Raw genomic sequence first — 22,734 nt, forward strand, 5'->3', positions numbered from 1 at the left:
TTTCTCACTTTAGCTAATTAACTGTGATAGTGATTAACCTTACAAAATGTAACATCCAAACCATTAACAGATCAAACTGAATACAAATGCCCTTTAGCCTTGATTTTGCACCATTTTAGTCTGCTGGTCACGTCAGTTCAAATTTTACACACAAAACAAAAATCAGTTATTGTTTAATTTCACTTTATGTAAGTTCTTGGTTAAGCAAGTGGAGCACTTACCACTTACTTTTGCTTTCTGGGATACCAAAGGCTCTCTTAATAAATATCTGTCATTTCTGTTATAAATCTAATACTATTGTTTATCTCAAAAGAGGTACAACTGGTTAAGAATCATTTATCGGTTTGGAAGGAAAAACATTGTGCTGAGCTTAGCATATGGCTACATAAAGATGTATGAAAATAGGCAAAAAACATGCAATGCATTCTGAGAGTGTTACGTGAATTATTATCTAGCATGGAACAGCTTTTGAACTAAAAAGACTTCTATGTCGGATATCTCTAAATAAGATGACACAGAAGATCACATTAATTAGTACAGGGAGCAGCTGAGGGCCGTGGACCATGAGCTCTGTGTCTGCCTCTCATCCACCCTTGCCAGAATTAGCCTGTTGTGTGCCTTGTCTTAGACTCGGGTTTCCCCATTGGTAGTGATGCAGAGCATACATTTTTTAAAACATTTTAGACAGTTTTTCCAATGGGAAGGTGGTCATGTAGCATATCGGAGAAGACCAGAATTTTCTGAAATCGATTGCCGCAATCAGATTTGCAATATCTCTTGTGGTTCAAAAGTTATCAACACAGAAAAGTTGCAACAACAACCGGGAACGTTCCCTGTGATGCACAGCTATTTTACATGTTCAGTGTGTTGTCCCTGGTGCTGAACACAGAGCTGAAGGCGCTGGATCCAATCGTTATGAACCCGCATGAGAATCTCTGGAGAAATGCTGTCACAAGCCTCCATGATGCGGTGCTGAAGGTGGTGTTTGTTGCGGATTTTCTCATCATACACAATTTGTTTGAGATGACCCCAGAGATAAAAGTCGAGTGGTGTGAGGTCGGGTGATCTGGGCGGCCAGGGAATTGAATATCCAGCCACTGACGAACACCTGCTCTGTAGTGTGGTGGAGCCCCATCATGTTGGAAATAACAGGGGAAACTGCCATCTTTGGTCAGAATGGATGGGAACACTGTTTCCTGTAGCATTGTCAGGTAGCGCTGAGCATTTAGGGTCTGGTCGATGAAAATGGGTCCAATTACACGGGTGCCCCATATTCCACACCACACCATAACCTTCACATCACCTACAACTTTGGTGTCTGCCGTCCAGCGAGGGTTTTCGTCACTCCAGTACCTCACGTTCTGGCGGTTGACCTCACCACTGACATAAAAATTGGCCTCGTCACTGAACAGAATGCCCTCTGCAAATGCGGGATCCCGTTGATGTTGGTCTAACGCCCAGGTGCAGAACTCGACACGTCTATCAGGGTCATCCTCTGATAGTTTCTGCTGCAGCTGGATCTTGAAGGGGTGCCACTTATTGGTATTAAGAATCCGTACAAGGGATGACTGGCTGACACCACATTCTGCTGCGAGACATCGCATGCTGCGTCGTGGACTTTTCGCAAAGGCTGCCAAAACCATTGTTGAGGTTTCTTCGTCGGTAGCGGTCTTCGGACGACCACTACGTGGCTTGTTGTCCACAATCCCGATTTCTCGGAATTTGGCTATGAGGGATGCAACAGTGCTGTGTGAAATTGGTGGTCTTTTTGGGTGTTGGTTGTTAAAGTCTGCGGCTATGATACGGCAGCTGCATTCCCCGGACATCAGAATCACCTCAATCCTCTCTTCTTTCGTCAATTCCATCTTCAGTTACCTGTAACGAATAACAAAAGTTTTGAAATTTCTGTGTTGATAACTTTTGAACCACAAGAGATGTTGCAAATCTGATTGCGGCAATCGATTTCTGAGAAAATTCTGGTCTTCTCTGATATGCTACATGACCACCTTCCCATTGGAAAAACTTGCCCTTGATCCAATATGGCGGCTTTCAAGATGGCGGCCATGTTCCGGACATAGCTTAAAAGATAGGCCCCCTCACCCATTACTTGCTGGGGAATTCAGATATGTCCTGCGACTTTTGACTCACCATGTATATATATTTATACAGTGGGGAAAATAAGTATTTGATCCCCTGCTGATTTTGTAAGTTTACCCCCTTACAAAGACTTGAACAGTCTATAATTTTTATGGAAGGTTTATTTTAACAGAGAGAGACAGAATATCAACAAAAAATCCAGAAAAAAAAACATTAATTAAAGGTTATAAATAATTTGTATTTAATTAAGGGAAATAAGTATTTGATCCCCTACCAACAAGCAAGAATTCTGACCCCCACAGACCGGTTATGTGCCCATGAGGCACACAAATTAGTCCTGTCCCTGTTTAAAAGACACCTGTCACAGAATCAGTTTCTTCCATTCAAATCACTCGACCACCATGGGCAAGACCAAAGAGCTATCAAAGGACGTCAGGGACAAGATTGTAGACCTGCACAAGGCTGGAATGGGCTACAAGACCATCAGCAAGAAGCTTGTTGAGAAAGAGAGCACAGTTGGCGCGATTATTTGAAAATGGAAGAAATACAAGATCACAGTCAATCACCCTCGCTCTGGAGCTCCATGCAAGATCTCACCTGGTGGGGTAAGAATGATTCTGAGAAAGGTTAGGTCAGTCCAGAATTACACGGGAGGAACTTGTCAATGATCTTAAGGGAGCTGGGAGCAGAGAAATGCTGGATATGACCCCAAGAACACCATCCCCACTGGGCATTTCTCTGCCTCCAAACACGGCGAGTGGAGTTGATGCCAAAGAGGTCAATTTTTGTCTCATCTGACCATATCACATTCTCCCAAGCTTTCTCTGAATCATTCAGGTGTTCATTGGCAAACTTCAGACGGGTCTGTACATGAGCCTTCTTGAGCAAAGGGACTTTGCGGGCACTGCAGGATCTCAGTCCATTACGGCGAAGTGTGTTACTAATGGTTTTCTTGGTGACTGTGCTCCCAGCTCCCTTGAGATCATTGACAAGCTCCTCCCGTGTAATTCTGGGCTGACCTCACCTTTCTCAGAATCATTCTTACCCCACCAGGTGAGATCTTGCATGGAGCTCCAGAGCGAGGGTAATTGACTGTGATCTTGTATTTCTTCCATTTTCGAATTATTGCACTAACAGTGGTCTCTTTCTCACCAAGCTTCTTGCTGATGGTCTTGTAGCCCATTCCAGCCTTGTGCAGGTCTACAATCTTGTCCCTGATGTCCTTTGATAGCTCTTTGGTCTTCGCCATGGTGGTCGAGTGATTTGAATGGAAGAAACTGATTCTGTGACAGGAGTCTTTTATACAGGGACAGGACTAATTTGTGTGCCTCATGGGCACATAACCGGTCTGTGGGGGTCAGAATTGTTGCTGGTTGGTAGGGGATCAAATACTTATTTCCCTTAATTAAATACAAATTAATTTATAACCTTTAATTTCTGGATTTTTTTCTCTCTGTTAAAATAAACCTTCCATAAAAATTATAGACTGTTCAAGTGTTTGTAAGGGGGTAAACTTACTAAATCAGCAGGGGATCAAATACTTATTTTCCCCACTGTGTATATATACAGTATATATACAGTGCCTTGCAAAAGTATTCGGCCCCCTTGAACTTTTCAACCTTTTGCCACATTTTAGGCTTCAAACATAACGATATCAAATTGTAATTTTTTGTGAAGAATCAACAAGTGGGACACAATCGTGAAGTGGAACGAAATTTATTGGATATTTTAAACTTTTTTTAGAAATAAAAAACTGAAAAGTGGGGCGTGCAATATTATTCGGCCCCCTTGCGTTAATACTTTGTAGCGCCACCTTTTGCTGCGATTACAGCTGCAAGTCGCTTGGGGTATGTCTCTATCAGTTTTGCACATCGAGAGACAGAAATTTTTGCCCATTCTTCCTTGCAAAACAGCTCGAGCTCAGTGAGGTTGGATGGAGAGCGTTTGTGAACAGCAGTTTTCAGCTCTTTCCACAGATTCTCGATGGGATTCAGGTCTGGACTTTGACTTGGCCATTCTAACACCTGGATACGTTTATTTGTGAACCATTCCATTGTAGATTTTGCTTTATGTTTTGGTTCATTGTCTTGTTGGAAGATAAATCTCCGTCCCAGTCTCAGGTCTTTTGCAGACTGCAACAGGTTTTCTTCCAGAATGGTCCTGTATTTGGCTCCATCCATCTTCCCATAAATTTTAACCATCTTCCCTGTCCCTGCTGAAGAAAAGCAGGCCCAAACCATGATGCTGCCACCACCATGTTTGACAGTGGGGATGGTGTGTTCAGGGTGATGAGCTGTGTTGCTTTTACGCCAAACATAACGTTTTGCATTGTGGCCAAAAAGTTTGATTTTGGTTTCATCTGACCAGAGCACCTTCTTCCACATGTTTGGTGTGTCTCCCAGGTGACTTTTTATGGATATCTTTGAGAAATGGCTTTCTTCTTGCCACTCTTCCATAAAGGCCAGATTTGTGCAGTGTACGACTGATTGTGTCCTATGGACAGAGTCTTCCACCTCAGCTGTAGATCTCTGCAGTTCATTCAGAGTGATCATGGGCCTCTTGGCTGCATCTCTGATCAGTCTTCTCCTTGTTTGAGCTGAAAGTTTAGAGGGACGGCCGGGTCTTTGTAGATTTGCAGTGGTCTGATACTCCTTCCATTTCAATATGATCGCTTGCACAGTGCTCCTTGAGCTGTTTAAAGCTTGGGAAATCTTTTTGTATCCAAATCCGGCTTTAAACTTCTCCACAACAGTATCTCGGACCTGCCTGGTGTGTTCCTTGGTCTTCATGATGCTCTCTGCGCTTTAAACAGAACTCTGAGACTATCACAGAGCAGGTGCATTTATACAGAGACTTGATTACACACAGGTGGATTCTATTTATCTCCATCAGTCATTTAGGTCAACATTGGATCATTCAGAGATCCTCACTGAACTTCTGGAGTGAGTTTGCTGCACTGAAAGTAAAGGGGCTGAATAATATTGCACGCCCCACTTTTTATTTCTAAAAAAAAGTTTAAAATATCCAATAAATTTCGTTCCACTTCACTTCACTTGTTGTTGATTCTTCACAAAAAATTACAATTTCATATCGTTATGTTTGAAGCCTGAAATGTGGCAAAAGGTTGAAAAGTTCAAGGGTACCGAATACTTTTGCAAGGCACTGTATATGTATATATATATACAGTGTATCACAAAAATGAGTACACCCCTCACATTTCTGCAAATATTTCATTATATCTTTTCATGGGACAACACTATAGACATGAAACTTGGATACAACTTAGAGTAGTCAGTGTACAACTTGTATAGCAGTGTAGATTTACTGTCTTCTGAAAATAACTCAACACACAGCCATTAATGTCTAAATAGCTGGCAACATAAGTGAGTACACCCCACAGTGAACATGTCCAAATTGTGCCCAAATGTGTCGTTGTCCCTCCCTGGTGTCAGGTGTCAAGGTCCCAGGTGTAAATGGGGAGCAGGGCTGTTAAATTTGGTGTTTTGGGTACAATTCTCTCATACTGGCCACTGGATATTCAACATGGCACCTCATGGCAAAGAACTCTCTGAGGATGTGAGAAATAGAATTGTTGCTCTCCACAAAGATGGCCTGGGCTATAAGAAGATTGCTAACACCCTGAAACTGAGCTACAGCATGGTGGCCAAGGTCATACAGCGGTTTTCCAGGACAGGTTCCACTCGGAACAGGCTTCGCCAGGGTCGACCAAAGAAGTTGAGTCCACGTGTTCGGCATCATATCCAGAGGTTGGCTTTAAAAAATAGACACATGAGTGCTGCCAGCATTGCTGCAGAGGTTGAAGACGTGGGAGGTCAGCCTGTCAGTGCTCAGACCATACGCCGCACACTGCATCAACTCGGTCTGCATGGTCGTCATCCCAGAAGGAAGCTGACGCACAAGAAAGCCAGCAAACAGTTTGCTGAAAACAAGCAGTCCAAGAACATGGATTACTGGAATGCCCTGTGGTCTGACGAGACCAAGATAAACTTGTTTGGCTCAGATGGTGTCCAGCATGTGTGGCGGCGCCCTGGTGAGAAGTACCAAGACAACTGTATCTTGCCTACAGTCAAGCATGGTGGTGGTAGCATCATGGTCTTGGGCTGCATGAGTGTTGCTGGCACTGGGGAGCTGCAGTTCATTGAGGGAAACATGAATTTCAACTGTACTGTGACATTCTGAAACAGAGCATGATCCCCTCCCTTCGAAAACTGGGCCTCATGGCAGTTTTCCAACAGGATAACGACCCCAAACACAACCTCCAAGATGACAACTGCCTTGCTGAGGAAGCTGAAGGTAAAGGTGATGGACTAAACCCAATTGAGCACCTGTGGCGCATCCTCAAGTGGAAGGTGGAGGAGTTCAAGGTGTCTAACATCCACCAGCTCCGTGATGTCATCATGGAGGAGTGGAAGAGGATTCCAGTAGCAACCTGTGCAGCTCTGGTGAATTCCATGCCCAGGAGGGTTAAGGCAGTGCTGGATAATAATGGTGGTCACACAAAATATTGACACTTTGGGCACAATTTGGACATGTTCACTGTGGGGTGTACTCACTTATGTTGCCAGCCATTTAGACATTAATGGCTGTGTGTTGAGTTATTTTCAGAAGACAGTAAATCTACACTGCTATACAAGTTGTACACTGACTACTCTAAGTTATATCCAAGTTTCATGTCTATAGTGTTGTCCCATGAAAAGATATAATGAAATATTTGCAGAAATGTGAGGGGTGTACTCACTTTTGTGATACACTGTATATATATATATATATATATATTAGGGCTGTCGAAGTTAACGCGATAATAACGCATTAACGCAATCTCAATTTAACGCGATTAAAAAAATTAGTGCCATTAACGCAAATTCTAGTTCATGTTGAGACTTGACTGGTAGAACCAACGTTTTAATGTCGGACTTGCCACCGTTTTTCATTTGCGGTTTGTTAACATAATGTAACCGATCGTGGTAGTGATGCACTTGCATAATAAAGAAATAAATACACGCTATATTCACAAGTTGTCGGGAGCAGAACACTTTATTACACTTAATTAACTTCTTCTTCTGTACCGAATACCGGAAAGCTGAGTCGAGCACATTAGTTCATGAACTATGGAAGCCCCAAAGGGTCAAAACACACTCACTTCGTGTAGAAACGTCCATCAAACCATCGTCACGATACAACCACAGACAAGTCTGATACAATAACTACGCCTTATCCCACCTAAAGCACCGCTGATCTACAATGTTTGCTGATGGAGAAATTCTAACCTACAATCTGACATTTACTGCCTAGTATGTGAGTGAATAAAACTCCCTTACAGTTTTCTCTTGTCCCAGCAGTTTTTAACATAAGTGCATATAGCATAAAATGTGTTCACCATTTTAATTGTAACATTTCACTTAAAAATCCTTGTTTTCTATAACATTTACACAGATTTTTTTTTATGCGATTAATCCCGATTAACTATATGAAATTCTGAGATTAATCGCGATTAAACAATTTAATCGTTTGACAGCCCTAATATATATATATATATATATATATATATATATATATATATATATATATATATATATATATATATATATATATATACAGTGTATCACAAAAGTGAGTACACCCCTCACATTTCTGCAGATATTTAAGTATATCTTTTCATGGGACAACACTGACAAAATGACACTCTGACACAATGAAAAGTAGTCTGTGTGCAGCTTATATAACAGTGTAAATTTATTCTTCCCTCAAAATAACTCAATATACAGCCATTAATGTCTAAACCACCGGCAACAAAAGTGAGTACACCCCTTAGTGAAAGTTCCTGAAGTGTCAATATTTTGTGTGGCCACCATTATTTCCCAGAACTGCCTTAACTCTCCTGGGCATGGAGTTTACCAGAGCTTCACAGGTTGCCACTGGAATGCTTTTCCACTCCTCCATGACGACATCACGGAGCTGGCGGATATTCGAGACTTTGCGCTCCTCCACCTTCCGCTTGAGGATGCCCCAAAGATGTTCTATTGGGTTTAGGTCTGGAGACATGCTTGGCCAGTCCATCACCTTTACCCTCAGCCTCTTCAATAAAGCAGTGGTCGTCTTAGAGGTGTGTTTGGGGTCATTATCATGCTGGAACACTGCCCTGCGACCCAGTTTCCGGAGGGAGGGGATCATGCTCTGCTTCAGTATTTCACAGTACATATTGGAGTTCATGTGTCCCTCAATGAAATGTAACTCCCCAACACCTGCTGCACTCATGCAGCCCCAGACCATGGCATTCCCACCACCATGCTTGACTGTAGGCATGACACACTTATCTTAGTACTTCTTACCTGATTGCCGCCACACATGCTTGAGACCATCTGAACCAAACAAATTAATCTTGGTCTCATCAGACCATAGGACATGGTTCCATTAATCCATGTCCTTTGTTGACATGTCTTCAGCAAACTGTTTGTGGGCTTTCTTGTGTAGAGACTTCAGAAGAGGCTTCCTTCTGGGGTGACAGCCATGCAGACCAATTTGATGTAGTGTGCGGCGTATGGTCTGAGCACTGACAGGCTGACCCCCCACCTTTTCAATTTCTGCAGCAATGCTGACAGCACTCCTGCGCCTATCTTTCAAAGACAGCAGTTGGATGTGATGCTGAGCACGTGCACTCAGCTTCTTTGGACGACCAACGCGAGGTCTGTTCTGAGTGGACCCTGCTCTTTTAAAACGCTGGATGATCTTGGCCACTGTGCTGCAGCTCAGTTTCAGGGTGTTGGCAATCTTCTTGTAACCTTGGCCATCTTCATGTAGCACAACAATTCGTCTTTTAAGATCTTCAGAGAGTTCTTTGCCATGAGGTGCCATGTTGGAACTTTCAGTGACCAGTATGAGAGAGTGTGAGAGCTGTACTACTAAATTGAACACACCTGCTCCCTATGCACACCTGAGACCTAGTAACACTAATGAGTCACATGACATTTTGGAGGGAAAATGACAAACAGTGCTCAATTTGGACATTTAGGGGTGTAGTCTCTTAGGGGTGTACTCACTTTTGTTGCCGGTGGTTTAGACATTAATGGCTGTATATTGAGTTATTTTGAGGGAAGAATAAATTTACACTGTTATATAAGCTGCACACAGACTACTTTTCATTGTGTCAAAGTGTCATTTTGTCAGTGTTGTCCCATGAAAAGATATACTTAAATATCTGCAGAAATGTGAGGGGTGTACTCACTTTTGTGATACACTGTATATACAGTGTATCACAAAAGTGAGTACACCCCTCACATTTCTGCAAATATTTCATTATATCTTTTCATGAGACAACACTATAGAAATAAAACTTGGATATAACTTAGAGTAGTCAGTGTACAACTTGTATAGCAGTGTAGATTTACTGTCTTCTGAAAATAACTCAACACACAGCCATTAATGTCTAAATGGCTGGCAACATAAGTGAGTACACCCCACAGTGAACATGTCCAAATTGTGCCCAAAGTGTCAATATTCTGTGTGACCACCATTATTATCCAGCACTGCCTTAACCCTCCTGGGCATGGAATTCACCAGAGCTGCACAGGTTGCTACTGGAATCCTCTTCCACTCCTCCATGATGACATCACGGAGCTGGTGGATGTTAGACACCTTGAACTCCTCCACCTTCCACTTGAGGATGCGCCACAGGTGCTCAATTGGGTTTAGTCCATCACCTTTACCTTCAGCCTCCTCAGCAAGGCAGTTGTCATCTTGGAGGTTGTGTTTGGGGTCGTTATCCTGTTGGAAAACTGCCATGAGGCCCAGTTTTCGAAGGGAGGGGATCATGCTCTGTTCCAGAATGTCACAGTACATGTTGGAATTCATGTTTCCCTCAATGAACTGCAGCTCCCCAGTGCCAGCAACACTCATGCAGCCCAAGACCATGATGCTACCACCACCATGCTTGACTGTAGGCAAGATACAGTTGTCTTGGTACTTCTCACCAGGGCGCCGCCACACATGCTGGACACCATCTGAGCCAAACAAGTTTATGGTTTGGTCTCGTCAGACAACAGGGCATTCCAGTAATCCATGTTCTTGGACTGCTTGTCTTCAGCAAACTGTTTGCGGGCTTTCTTGTGTGTCAGCTTCCTTCTGGGATGACGACCATGCAGACAGAGTTGATGCAGTGTGCGGCGTATGGTCTGAGCACTGACAGGCTGACCTCCCACGTCTTCAACCTCTGCAGCAATGCTGGCAGCACTCATGTGTCTATTTTTTAAAGCCAACCTCTGGATATGACGCCGAACACGTGGACTCAACTTCTTTGGTCGACCCTGGCGAAGCCTGTTCCGAGTGGAACCTGTCCTGGAAAACCGCTGTATATGGGTGTACTCACTTTTGTGATACACTGTATATACAGTATATACAGTATATATACAGTATATATACAGTGTATCACAAAAGTGAGTACACCCCTCACATTTCTGCAAATATTTCATTATATCTTTTCATGGGACAACACTATAGACATGAAACTTGGATATAACTTAGAGTAGTCAGTGTACAGCTTGTATAGCAGTGTAGATTTACTGTCTTCTGAAAATAACTCAACACACAGCCATTAATGTCTAAATAGCTGGCAACATAAGGGAGTACACCCACAGTGAACATGTCCAAATTGTGCCCAAATGTGTCGTTGTCCCTCCCTGGTGTCATGTGTCAAGGTCCCAGGTGTAAATGGGGAGCAGGGCTGTTAAATTTGGTGTTTTGGGTACAATTCTCTCATACTGGCCACTGGATATTCAACATGGCACCTCATGGCAAAGAACTCTCTGAGGATGTGAGAAATATAATTGTTGCTCTCCACAAAGATGGCCTGGGCTATAAGAAGATTGCTAACACCCTGAAACTGAGCTACAGCATGGTGGCCAAGGTCATACAGCGGTTTTCCAGGACAGGTTCCACTCGGAACAGGCTTCGCCAGGGTCGACCAAAGAAGTTGAGTCCACGTGTTCGGCGTCATATCCAGAGGTTGGCTTTAAAAAATAGACACATGAGTGCTGCCAGCATTGCTGCAGAGGTTGAAGACGTGGGAGGTCAGCCTGTCAGTGCTCAGACCATACGCCGCACACTGCATCAACTCGGTCTGCATGATCGTCATCCCAGAGGGAAGCTGACGCACAAGAAAGCCAGCAAACAGTTTGCTGAAGACAAGCAGTCCAAGAACATGGATTACTGGAATGCCCTGTGGTCTGACGAGACCAAGATAAACTTGTTTGGCTCAGATGGTGTCCAGCATGTGTGGCGGCGCCCTGGTGAGAAGTACCAAGACAACTGTATCTTGCCTAGTCAAGCATGGTGGTGGTAGCATCATGGTCTTGGGCTGCATGAGTGCTGCTGGCACTGGGGAGCTGCAGTTCATTGAGGGAAACATTAATTCCAACATGTACTGTGACATTCTGAAACAGAGCATGATCCCCTCCCTTCGAAAACTGGGCCTCATGGCAGTTTTCCAACAGGATAATGACCCCAAACACAACCTCCAAAATGACAACTGCCTTGCTGAGGAAGCTGAAGGTAAAGGTGATGCACTAAACCCAATTGAGCACCTGTGGCGCATCCTCAAGTGGAAGGTGGAGGAGTTCAAGGTGTCTAACATCCACCAGCTCCGTGATGTCATCATGGAGGAGTGGAAGAGGATTCCAGTAGCAACCTGTGCAGCTCTGGTGAATTCCATGCCCAGGAGGGTTAAGGCAGTGCTGGATAATAATGGTGGTCACACAAAATATTGACACTTTGGGCACAATTTGGACATGTTCACTGTGGGGTGTACTCACTTATGTTGCCAGCCATTTAGACATTAATGGCTGTGTGTTGAGTTATTTTCAGAAGACAGTAAATCTACACTGCTATACAAGTTGTACACTGACTACTCTAAGTTATATCCAAGTTTTATTTCTATAGTGTTGTCCCATGAAAAGATATAATGAAATATTTGCAGAAATGTGAGGGGTGTACTCACTTTTGTGATACACTGTATATATATATACAGGGGTTGGACAAAATAACTGAAACACCTGTCATTTTAGTGTGGGAGGTTTCATGGCTAAATTGGACCAGTCTGGTGGCCAATCTTCATTAATTGCACATTGCACCAGTAAGAGCAGAGTGTGAAGGTTCAATTAGCAGGGTAAGAGCACAGTTTTGCTCAAAATATTGCAATGCACACAACATTATGGGTGACATACCAGAGTTCAAAAGAGGACAAATTGTTGGTGCACGTCTTGCTGGCGCATCTGTGACCAAGACAGCAAGTCTTTGTGATGTATCAAGAGCCACGGTATCCAGGGTAATGTCAGCATACCACCAAGAAGGACAAACCACATCCAACAGGATTAACTGTGGACGCAAGAGGAAGCTGTCTGAAAGGGATGTTCGGGTGCTAACCCGGATTGTATCCAAAAAACATAAAACCACGGCTGCCCAAATCACGGCAGAATTAAATGTGCACCTCAACTCTCCTGTTTCCACCAGAACTGTCCGTCGGGAGCTCCACAGGGTCAATATACACGGCCGGGCTGCTATAGCCAAACCTTTGGTCACTCGTGCCAATGCCAAACGTCGGTTTCAATGGTGCAAGGAGCGCAAATCTTGGGCTGTGGACAATGTGAAACATGTATTGTTCTCTGATGAGTCCACCTTTACTGTTTTCCCCACATCCGGGAGAGTTACGGTGTGGAGAAGCCCCAAAGAAGCGTACCACCCAGACTGTTGCATGCACAGAGTGAAGCATGGGGGTGGATCAGTGATGGTTTGGGCTGCCATATCATGACATTCCCTTGGCCCAATACTTGTGCTAGATGGGCGCGTCACTGCCAAGGACTACCGAACCATTCTGGAGGACCATGTGCATCCAATGGTTCAAACATTGTATCCTGAAGGCGGTGCCGTGTATCAGGATGACAATGCACCAATACACACAGCAAGACTGGTGAAAGATTGGTTTGATGAACATGAAAGTGAAGTTGAACATCTCCCATGGCCTGCACAGTCACCAGATCTAAATAATATTGAGCCACTTTGGGGTGTTTTGGAGAAGCGAGTCAGGAAACGTTTTCCTCCACCAGCATCACGTAGTGACCTGGCCACTATCCTGCAAGAAGAATGGCTTAAAATCCCTCTGACCACTGTGCAGGACTTGTATATGTCATTTCCAAGACGAATTGATGCTGTATTGGCCGCAAAAGGAGGCCCTACACCATACTAATAAATTATTGTGGTCTATAACCAGGTGTTTCAGTTATTTTGTCCAACCCCTGTATATATATATATATATATATACTGTATATATATATATATATATATATATATATATGTATATATATATATATATATATATATACTGTATATATACTGTATATATATATATATATATATATATATATATATATATATATATATATATATATACAGTGTATCACAAAAGTGAGTACACCCCTCACATTTTTGCAGATATTTAAGTATATCTTTTCATGGGACAACACTGACAAAATGACACTTTGACACAATGAAAAGTAGTCTGTGTGCAGCTTATATAACAGTGTAAATTTATTCTTCCCTAAAAATAAGTCAATATACAGCCATTAATGTCTAAACCACCGGCAACAAAAGTGAGTACACCCCTTAGTGAAAGTTCCTGAAGTGTCAATATTTTGTGTGGCCACCATTATTTCCCAGAACTGCCTTAACTCTCCTGGGCATGGAGTTTACCAGAGCTTCACAGGTTGCCACTGGAATGCTTTTCCACTCCTCCATGACGACATCACGGAGCCGGCGGATTTTCGAGACTTTGCGTTCCTCCACCTTCCGCTTGAGGATGCCCCAAAGATGTTCTATTGGGTTTAGGTCTGGAAACATGCTTGGCCAGTCCATCACCTTTACCTTCAGCCTCTTCAATAAAGCAGTGGTCGTCTTAGAGGTGTGTTTGGGGTCATTATCATGCTGGAACACTGCCCTGTGACCCAGTTTCCGGAGGGAGGGGATCATGCTCTGCTTCAGTATTTCACAGTACATATTGGAGTTCATGTGTCCCTCAATGAAATGTAACTCCCCAACACCTGCTGCACTCATGCAGCCCCAGACCATGGCATTCCCACCACCATGCTTGACTGTAGGCATGACACACTTATCTTTGTACTCCTCACCTGATTGCCGCCACACATGCTTGAGACCATCTGAACCAAACAAATTAATCTTGGTCTCATCAGACCATAGGACATGGTTCCAGTAATCCATGTCCTTTGTTGACATGTCTTCAGCAAACTGTTTGCGAGCTTTCTTGTGTAGAGACTTCAGAAGAGGCTTCCTTCTGGGGTGACAGCCATGCAGACCAATTTGATGTAGTGTGCGGCGTATGGTCTGAGCACTGACAGGCTGACCCCCCACCTTTTCAATCTCTGCAGCAATGCTGACAGCACTCCTGCGCCTATCTTTCAAAGACAGCAGCTGGATGTGACGCTGAGCACGTGCACTCAGCTTCTTTGGACGACCAACACGAGGTCTGTTCTGAGTGGACCCTGCTCTTTTAAAACGCTGGATGATCTTGGCCACTGTGCTGCAGCTCAGTTTCAGGGTGTTGGCAATCTTCTTGTAGCCTTAGCCATCTTCATGTAGCGCAACAATTCGTCTTTTAAGATCCTCAGAGAGTTCTTTGCCATGAGGTGCCATGTTGGAACTTTCAGTGACCAGTATGAGAGAGTGTGAGAGCTGTACTACTAAATTGAACACACCTGCTCCCTATGCACACCTGAGACCTAGTAACACTAACGAGTCACATGACATTTTGGAGGGAAAATGACAAGCAGTGCTCAATTTGGACATTTAGGGGTGTAGTCTCTTAGGGGTGTACTCACTTTTGTTGCCGATGGTTTAGACATTAATGGCTGTATTTTGAGTTATTTTGAGGGAAGAATAAATTTACACTGTTATATAAGCTGCACACAGACTACTTTTCATTGTGTCAAAGTGTCATTTTGTCAGTGTTGTCCCATGAAAAGATATACTTAAATATCTGCAGAAATGTGAGGGGTGTACTCACTTTTGTGATACACTGTATATATATATATATATATATATGTATATATAAATATAGTGTTGAATAGGTCATTTACTTCTGGTTTGGTGTGTACAGATTGGAACAGGCTTTAAAGATGAAGATTTGGAGCAACATTACAACTTCTTAAAGGTTTGTCACGGTTTCTATTTACAGTGTAGTTATATATACATCCAAAAATACTTACAAATGTTAAGCAACTTGATCAAAATTCTCTCACTGTTGGTCAATAAGGTCTAACTGACCTACATTTGCCAAATTGTGTGTGAGTGTATATAACTTATATGGTATACAGGTCCTTCTAAAAAAATTAGCATATTGTGATAAAGTTCATTATTTTCCATAATGTAATGATAAAAATTAAACTTTCATATATTTTAGATTCATTGCACACCAACTGAAATATTTCAGGTCTTTTATTGTTTTAATACTGATGATTTTGGCATACAGCTCATGAAAACCCAAAATTCCTATCTCAAAAAATTAGCATATCATGAAAAGGTTCTCTAAACGAGCTATTAACCTAATCATCTGAATCAACGAATTAACTCTAAACACCTACAAAAGATTCCTGAGGCTTTTAAAAACTCCCAGCCTGGTTCATTACTCAAAACTGCAATCATGGGTAAGACTGCCGACCTGACTGCTGTCCAGAAGGCCATCATTGACACCCTCAAGCAAGAGGGTAAGACACAGAAAGATATTTCTGAACGAATAGGCTGTTCCCAGAGTGCTGTATCAAGGCACCTCGGTGGGAAGTCTGTGGGAAGGAAAAAGTGTGGCAGAAAACGCTGCACAACGAGAAGAGGTGACCAAACCCTGAGGAAGATTGTGGAGAAGGGCCGATTCCAGACCTTGGGGGACCTGCGGAAGCAGTGGACTGAGTCTGGAGTAGAAACATCCAGAGCCACCGTGCACAGGCGTGTGCAGGAAATGGGCTACAGGTGCCGCATTCCCCAGGTCAAGCCACTTTTGAACCAGAAACAGCAGCACTGGACTGTTGCTCAGTGGTCCAAAGTACTGTTTTCGGATGAAAGCAAATTTTGCATGTCATTCGGAAATAAAGGTGCCAGAGTCTGGAGGAAGACTGGGGAGAAGGAAATGCCAAAATGCCTGAAGTCCAGTGTCAAGTACCCACAGTCAGTGATGGTCTGGGGTGCCATGTCAGCTGCTGGTGTTGGTCCACTGTGTTTTATCAAGGGCAGGGTCAATGCAGCTAGCTATCAGGAGATTTTGGAGCACTTCATGCTTCCATCTGCTGAAAAGCTTTATGGAGATGAAGATTTCATTTTTCAGCACGACCTGGCACCTGCTCACAGTGAATGGTTTACTGACCATGGTATTACTGTGCTCAATTGGCCTGCCAACTCTCCTGACCTGAACCCCATAGAGAATCTGTGGGATATTGTGAAGAGAAAGTTGAGAGACACAAGACCCAACACTCTGGATGAGCTTAAGGCCGCTATCGAAGCATCCTGGGCCTCCATAACACCTCAGCAGTGCCACAGGCTGATTGCCTCCATGCCACGCCGCATTGAAGCAGTCATTTCTGCAAAAGGATTCCCGACCAAGTATTGAGTGCATAACTGAACATAATTATTTGAAGGTTGACTTTTTTTGTATTAAAAACACTTTTCTTTTATTGGTCGGATGAAATATGCTAATTGTTTGAGATAGGAATTTTGGGTTTTCATGAGCTGTATGCCAAAATCATCAGTATTAAAACAATAAAAGACCTGAAATATTTCAGTTGGTGTGCAATGAATCTAAAATATATGAAAGTTTAATTTTTATCATTACATTATGGAAAATAATGAACTTTATCACAATATGCTAATTTTTTGAGAAGGACCTGTACAAGTACTGACTTTAGCCCACCTGTTGCTCTGTACACAATTCCATTTATAATTCGAACTGGACTCCCAAAGAGTAAGATAAACATACAATGTGCAAGAAATTGAGCTGTACACCTTTGAGTCAATCAGTCTTTGTGTTGTTTCTTATAAGGATGCCAGTAAATATGAGCTTTATTTGAAAAAAAATCCCAACAATGCTGCATCGCTACGCTACTATCTCGCACACTACTGGGTCATTGCAATGCTAAGAATTGTCCACCACCAAAATCTGCTAACATGGTAATGACATGGTAGTGTGTCAGTGGAGCAGGTTCTGCAGTGTTAAGGCTTTTAAAAACTGTTTTGTCTTACTGTCCTCTTTATTAGGAGCACATACCCTTTAATCCCTCAAGGGTGTGCAGTTAAAAAGGAGCTGTTTAACTTTCATGCTATTCTCCTCCCAGCCTTGATGTTGAGGTGCCTAAAAATCTCAACACCAATTCTGCAGCAGATTGTGTCAGTAAAACACACACTACCATCTCATTGATGGATAGGCTGTCGAATGGAAACCACGCCCACACATTGTATCACACATTGTGGGTGGCACAGTGGCTCAGTGGGTAGCATTGTCGCCTCACAGCAAGAAGGTCCTGGGTTCAATCTTCAGGTGGGTGGTCCAGGTCCTCTCTGTGTGGAGTTTGCATGTTCTCCATGTGTCTGCATGAATTTCCTCCTGGAGCTCCGGTTTCCTCCCACAGTCCAAAAGACATGCAAGTGAGGTGAATTGGAATTTAAACTTGTAAACAGATCAATTTTGTGTAACAAGTAACTAACTGTTCTGTCATGAATGTTACCAAAGTGTGTAAAACATGCAGTTAAAATCCTAATAAATAAATATCACACATTGTTAAGTTTTATTGAAATGCCCTCCTAGAAAAAAACTGCTGCAACAATCTTAAAAATGCTACAAGGTAGAACTCAATCTTTACATGCATAAATAATTTATGCAAGTATATGCTTATTATTCTTATATTTTTAAGGAGCATATCCTGCCTAAGCCCCGTGCCTATTACCGAGTGGACCAATCAGCAGAGCCAGATGTTTGGCTGGATGCTGTACAAGTGTGGGAAGTGAAATGTGCCGACCTGTCGCTATCTCCGGTTTACAAGGCTGCTATGGGATTGGTTAGTAGCTTTAAATTTTGTCTTGTATGTTTATTAATGACAGTTGCATGTTTTACTTACTGTGCTGATTGTGAAATTAATGCATGTGTAATTTTTTTATAACAGTATAGCCACTTGCAATAAATGTATTAGAGGGTGATTTTATGAATCACTGCATTTATTTATGCAAACGGAAAATAAATCTAAGCGATGTAAAAAAGTCTCATCACCCTGAAGTTTGGCAGTTTTTAAAGCTTGCAATGCCTAATACAATGTAGTTTTTTTTTTTGTACAACCCTTATTCTATAAGAGAATTGGTTACTCAAATGGAACAAAATTGGATTTCCAGTTGAATCACTGTACATCAGATTGCAAACAATGTGTGGTTATTGTGAGACGTAATGAACGTACTGACCTGAGTTTCTCGGCTTCTACACCAGGTGGACCCAGAGAAAGGGATTTCACTGCGATTTCCTCGATTCCTCCGTCTCAGAGACGACAAGAAGCCTGAGGACGCCACAACTGGAGCACAGGTACCCTAACGCACACAGAAGCACACATGAGCAAGCTTTTCCTGTACAGGTTTTAAATGTGTCACTCTATACATACTATATGGTACGAAAGTATTGCACCTACAGAAGCTCTCATTCTAAATCCATAGAGATTAATATGGAGTTGTTTTTCATTTGCAGCTATAATAGCTTGCACTCATCTGTGAAGGCTTTGTACAAGATGTACAAAGATTGTAGTGTGTCTGTGGCAAATGTTGACCATTCATTCAAAAGAGCATTTGTGAGGTCAGACAGATGTTGGACAAGGGCCCCTGGCAATCTGCATTCTAGTTTATTCTAAAAGTGTTTAATTGGGTCTAGGTCAGTGGCTCTGTTAGCCCTCTAATAGTCTTTGCTGTTCCACCGACATGAAACGGGCTCTGTTTCGGTTCGCATACTTGATTTTGAACCGGTTCAGCATGTTCTACCAAATAAAAAGAGGTTCCAAACTGCAAGAGAATACTAGGGTTTTCCGCATGAACTGTGACGTCATCTATGGGCATGTCAAGTTGTAGAGGTTAGGGTGCTTTCACATGAAAACTGCTTTTGCGCTGCTGTTTAGCCTGATGCTGAGCTTTATCAGTACAGAGCACCTTTAACCAGAAATACTTGAGAGAAAATTAGTGTTCCTATGTCGTTCTTTTAGTACATTAAGCCATGTTAAGCTTTTTTTAATGTTAAGCTTTTTCGACTTTACTGGTAAAGCCAATTCTCAGTGTTTATCAGCACCCCGAGCTGAAAAAAAAAAAACAGTTTTACACAAGTAAAACCTCCACACAGTAAGATAAATACAGCAAACATAAATATATGTGGATGCTTTCAGAGTGGATTTGATATTGATAAGTATTTCACACAAATGGATACTTGTATCATGGAACATTTTGGTAATGTTTTACTGCACAGCTCAAGCCAAGCGCTGAGTAAAGGAGCAATCTGTGCCAAGGCTCACAGTGAGTGAAACGCCAAACGTTTCTCATGTAAATACACTAACGAAAGCAACAATTTCTCTAAAGCAACTTTCTAAGTTTTCTTATCACCAATAGTTGATGGATGCTTTTTGCATAAAAAAGAAAAAATTAAACACTTTACCCTCTCTGCTCCAGGCAGTGTACAATGGCTGACCCTGCACTCTTACCCCAGCTTCCAAACAAACTGTGATATGCAAAAGAAACTACTGTTGACATGTGTATAAACATCGACATGCCATTGAGCGCCATGCTTAAAAAGCAATACACAATATTGCCTGGCAGTATTGATGGTTTGTTCACATGGATGAACCTGAAATATTTAATGTTTTGTCTCGTCAACTTCATTTCATTTATTAATAAACATCCATTCCTGTATTTCAGACCTGCAACACATTCCAAAAAAGTTGGGACAGTAAAGCATTTACCACTTTGTAATGTTGCCATTCCTTTTCATCACACTTAAAAGATGTTTTGGCACCAAGGATACCAAGTGATTTAATGTTTCAGGTTTTATTTTGTCCCGTTCTTCCTGCAAACACGTCTTAAGATGTGTACGGGGTCGTCGTTGTCGCATTTTTTGTACAAAATTCTCCACACATTCTCTATTGGGGACAGGTCAGGACTGTAGGCAGGCCAGTCCAGTACCCGTACCCTCACCCTCTTCCTCAGCCATGCCTTTGTAATGTGTGCATTATGTGGTTTTGCATTGTCTTATTGAAAAATGCATGGATGTCCCTGGAAAAGATGACGACTTGAAGGCAGCATATGTTGCTCTAGGATCTCAATGTACTTTTCTGCATTAATGCTGTCATCACAGAAGTGTAAATTACCTTTACCAAAGGCACTGACACAACCCTATACCATGACAGACCCTAGCTTTTGGACTAATTGCTGGTAACAGTCTGGATGGTCCTTTTTTCGTCTTTGGTCCGGAGCACACGCCATCCATTTTTTCCAAAACAGACCTGGATTTGTCTGACCACAATACACGATTCCACTGCGTGATGGTCCACCCTAGATGTTTCCGAGCCCAGAGAAGTCGATGCCGCTTCTGGACGTGGTTAACATAAAACATTAATGTGCAAAAACTAAGCATTAAGTGGCATTTGTGCATGTAACTCCGTATTGTAGTGCTTGACAAAGGTTTGCCAAAATAATCCCTTGCCCATGTGGTTATATTGTTGAGCGGCGGTTCTTGATGCAGTGCCGTCTGAGGGATGAGGGTCACAAGCGGTCAGCTTAGGCATGTACCCTTGGCCTTTATGCACTGAAATATCTTGGGTTCAAACTGTCAAAGTAAATGTGAGGAACACTGCATTTTTATTTTATTTGCATTTTCCATACTGTCCCAACTTTTTCTGATTGGGGTACAATCCAAATTATATTACAAAAAATACAACCAATGATCAATAGTGCTTAATGATTAGAAGAGCAGTATAATTTGGATAGGCCTCATGATGGACAGAGCATTAGGGGAAGTAAAGAAATAAAAGGGATTAATTTAACTATGATGGTCTGGTAAACGGAACAGGGCAACTACCAATTTACAGTGCAAATTACTACAAAAAGACACCAGATACTTTAAGGTAATGTCAGTGCAGAGCTGAGAATGGCAGTCCCGTCATGGTCCTTTTCTATCGCTAAATGGGGTACAGGTATTCACGGTGTATGGAGAAACAGATGGGCTATAATGCGTAATTGTAAACCTACAAGTATAATCTGTTTGGTAGTTGTAGCTTAGATGGATGTTTCTAATAAGGTGCTTGATGAGTGTAAATACCCTTCAGAATGGGTTATAGCTTTTTAATAGGCATTCTTCCGCTTGAATTTACATTTTTATTTTATTTACATTTACAGCATTTAGCCAACACTTTTCTTCAAAAACTTTGCACTTTTAAAGCTCTCTTTTACAATTGTGAATCATTTGGGGGTTAGGGACCTTGCTCAGTATTGGCAACATTGGCAACTTAACTACTAAGCTTAACTACTTAACTACTTTTTTTTTTTTTTTTTTTTTTTTTTTTTTTTTTTTTTTTTTTGCTCATTCTAAATTTAATGGAAACAACACTTTCAAAAAGATTACAGAATGCTGTCAAAAGTAATTAAAGGAGTGGTAAATATGTCCTTGTTTTTATTTTTGGGAGTAGCGAGTCCAAAAAAAAAAAAAAAAAGATAATGAACAGTCCACTGAAGTAACCACTCTGTAATGCAAGGATAGTGCTTTTTTCCATTGAATACGGACAATTGTTTGTCATTAATAGAAGTAATTAAATATTTAAAATGGGTTTTTAATTGCAATTCTATGATGTATAGAGCATTTGTAATTAGTCAGCTAGAAAACATATAGTTCTCAAACATTTGAGCTAACATTTGTATTTTCTCATATTTTTCTTTCGATTTTCCTCTTTCTGTTTTAGATTGCTGATCTGTACAGTAAACAGCAGCAGATTCAGAATCAAGGAGAAAAACACGATTTAGAGGATTACTACTGATCCCCACTGACTGACTCCTGTAATCACCAGACTGAATCAAATTGATCTTTTCTTGCTGTCCTGGTGGAAGCTCAATACAAACTTTTTAAATAAATGCTTCTTTTTCAGGTTTTGCATGGATTTTAAGTGAAAGTACAATTGAAAACTGTACATAGGATTAAAATCAGTCTTGAAATAAAAATGCTTTTTACTATTCATGTGTAAATGAGGTCTTATTTTACTATTTACAGTTTCTCTGTTTCTGGAAGGGTAAAATGCTCATTTCCTACATGGCCAACACTGTAGCAACCCCCTTTTTTTTAGTTTTACTGTATAAACCACAGCCATACCATTTCTGAAAGTTACTTAGCTTGGTTTGTCTACAACCTGGCACGTGCCAGCGTGTCATTTTATGTTTGTTAGAACTAAACATCTAGGAGCAACAGCTTAAGGGGCAAGAGGAAAGTAAAAGAGTAGCATGCTAAATGCTAAACTTATAAATCTGCTTTTGAATGTTGTCAAGCTGTGTTTGTGTGGCACCACAAAACAA

At 41.9% G+C, this 22,734-nt stretch overlaps 1 protein-coding gene across 1 annotated transcript in view; it reads left to right on the plus strand.

The window, feature by feature from the left end:
- The window catches only part of lig1 (ligase I, DNA, ATP-dependent), a 48,965-nt gene extending 26,573 nt beyond the window's left edge, over nt 1–22,392 (plus strand). The window contains exons 24-27 of the mRNA XM_062987423.1: nt 15,275–15,328; nt 18,072–18,215; nt 18,635–18,727; nt 22,131–22,392. Of these exons, the coding sequence (XP_062843493.1) occupies nt 15,275–15,328; nt 18,072–18,215; nt 18,635–18,727; nt 22,131–22,205 (366 nt within the window). The 3' untranslated portion in view covers nt 22,206–22,392. The remainder of the gene's footprint in view (nt 1–15,274; nt 15,329–18,071; nt 18,216–18,634; nt 18,728–22,130) is intronic.
- The last annotated feature ends 342 nt before the right edge of the window (nt 22,393–22,734 follow it).

The sequence above is a fragment of the Trichomycterus rosablanca genome, chromosome 25 (genome assembly GCF_030014385.1).
Source record: "Trichomycterus rosablanca isolate fTriRos1 chromosome 25, fTriRos1.hap1, whole genome shotgun sequence".
Taxonomy (NCBI): domain Eukaryota; kingdom Metazoa; phylum Chordata; class Actinopteri; order Siluriformes; family Trichomycteridae; genus Trichomycterus; species Trichomycterus rosablanca.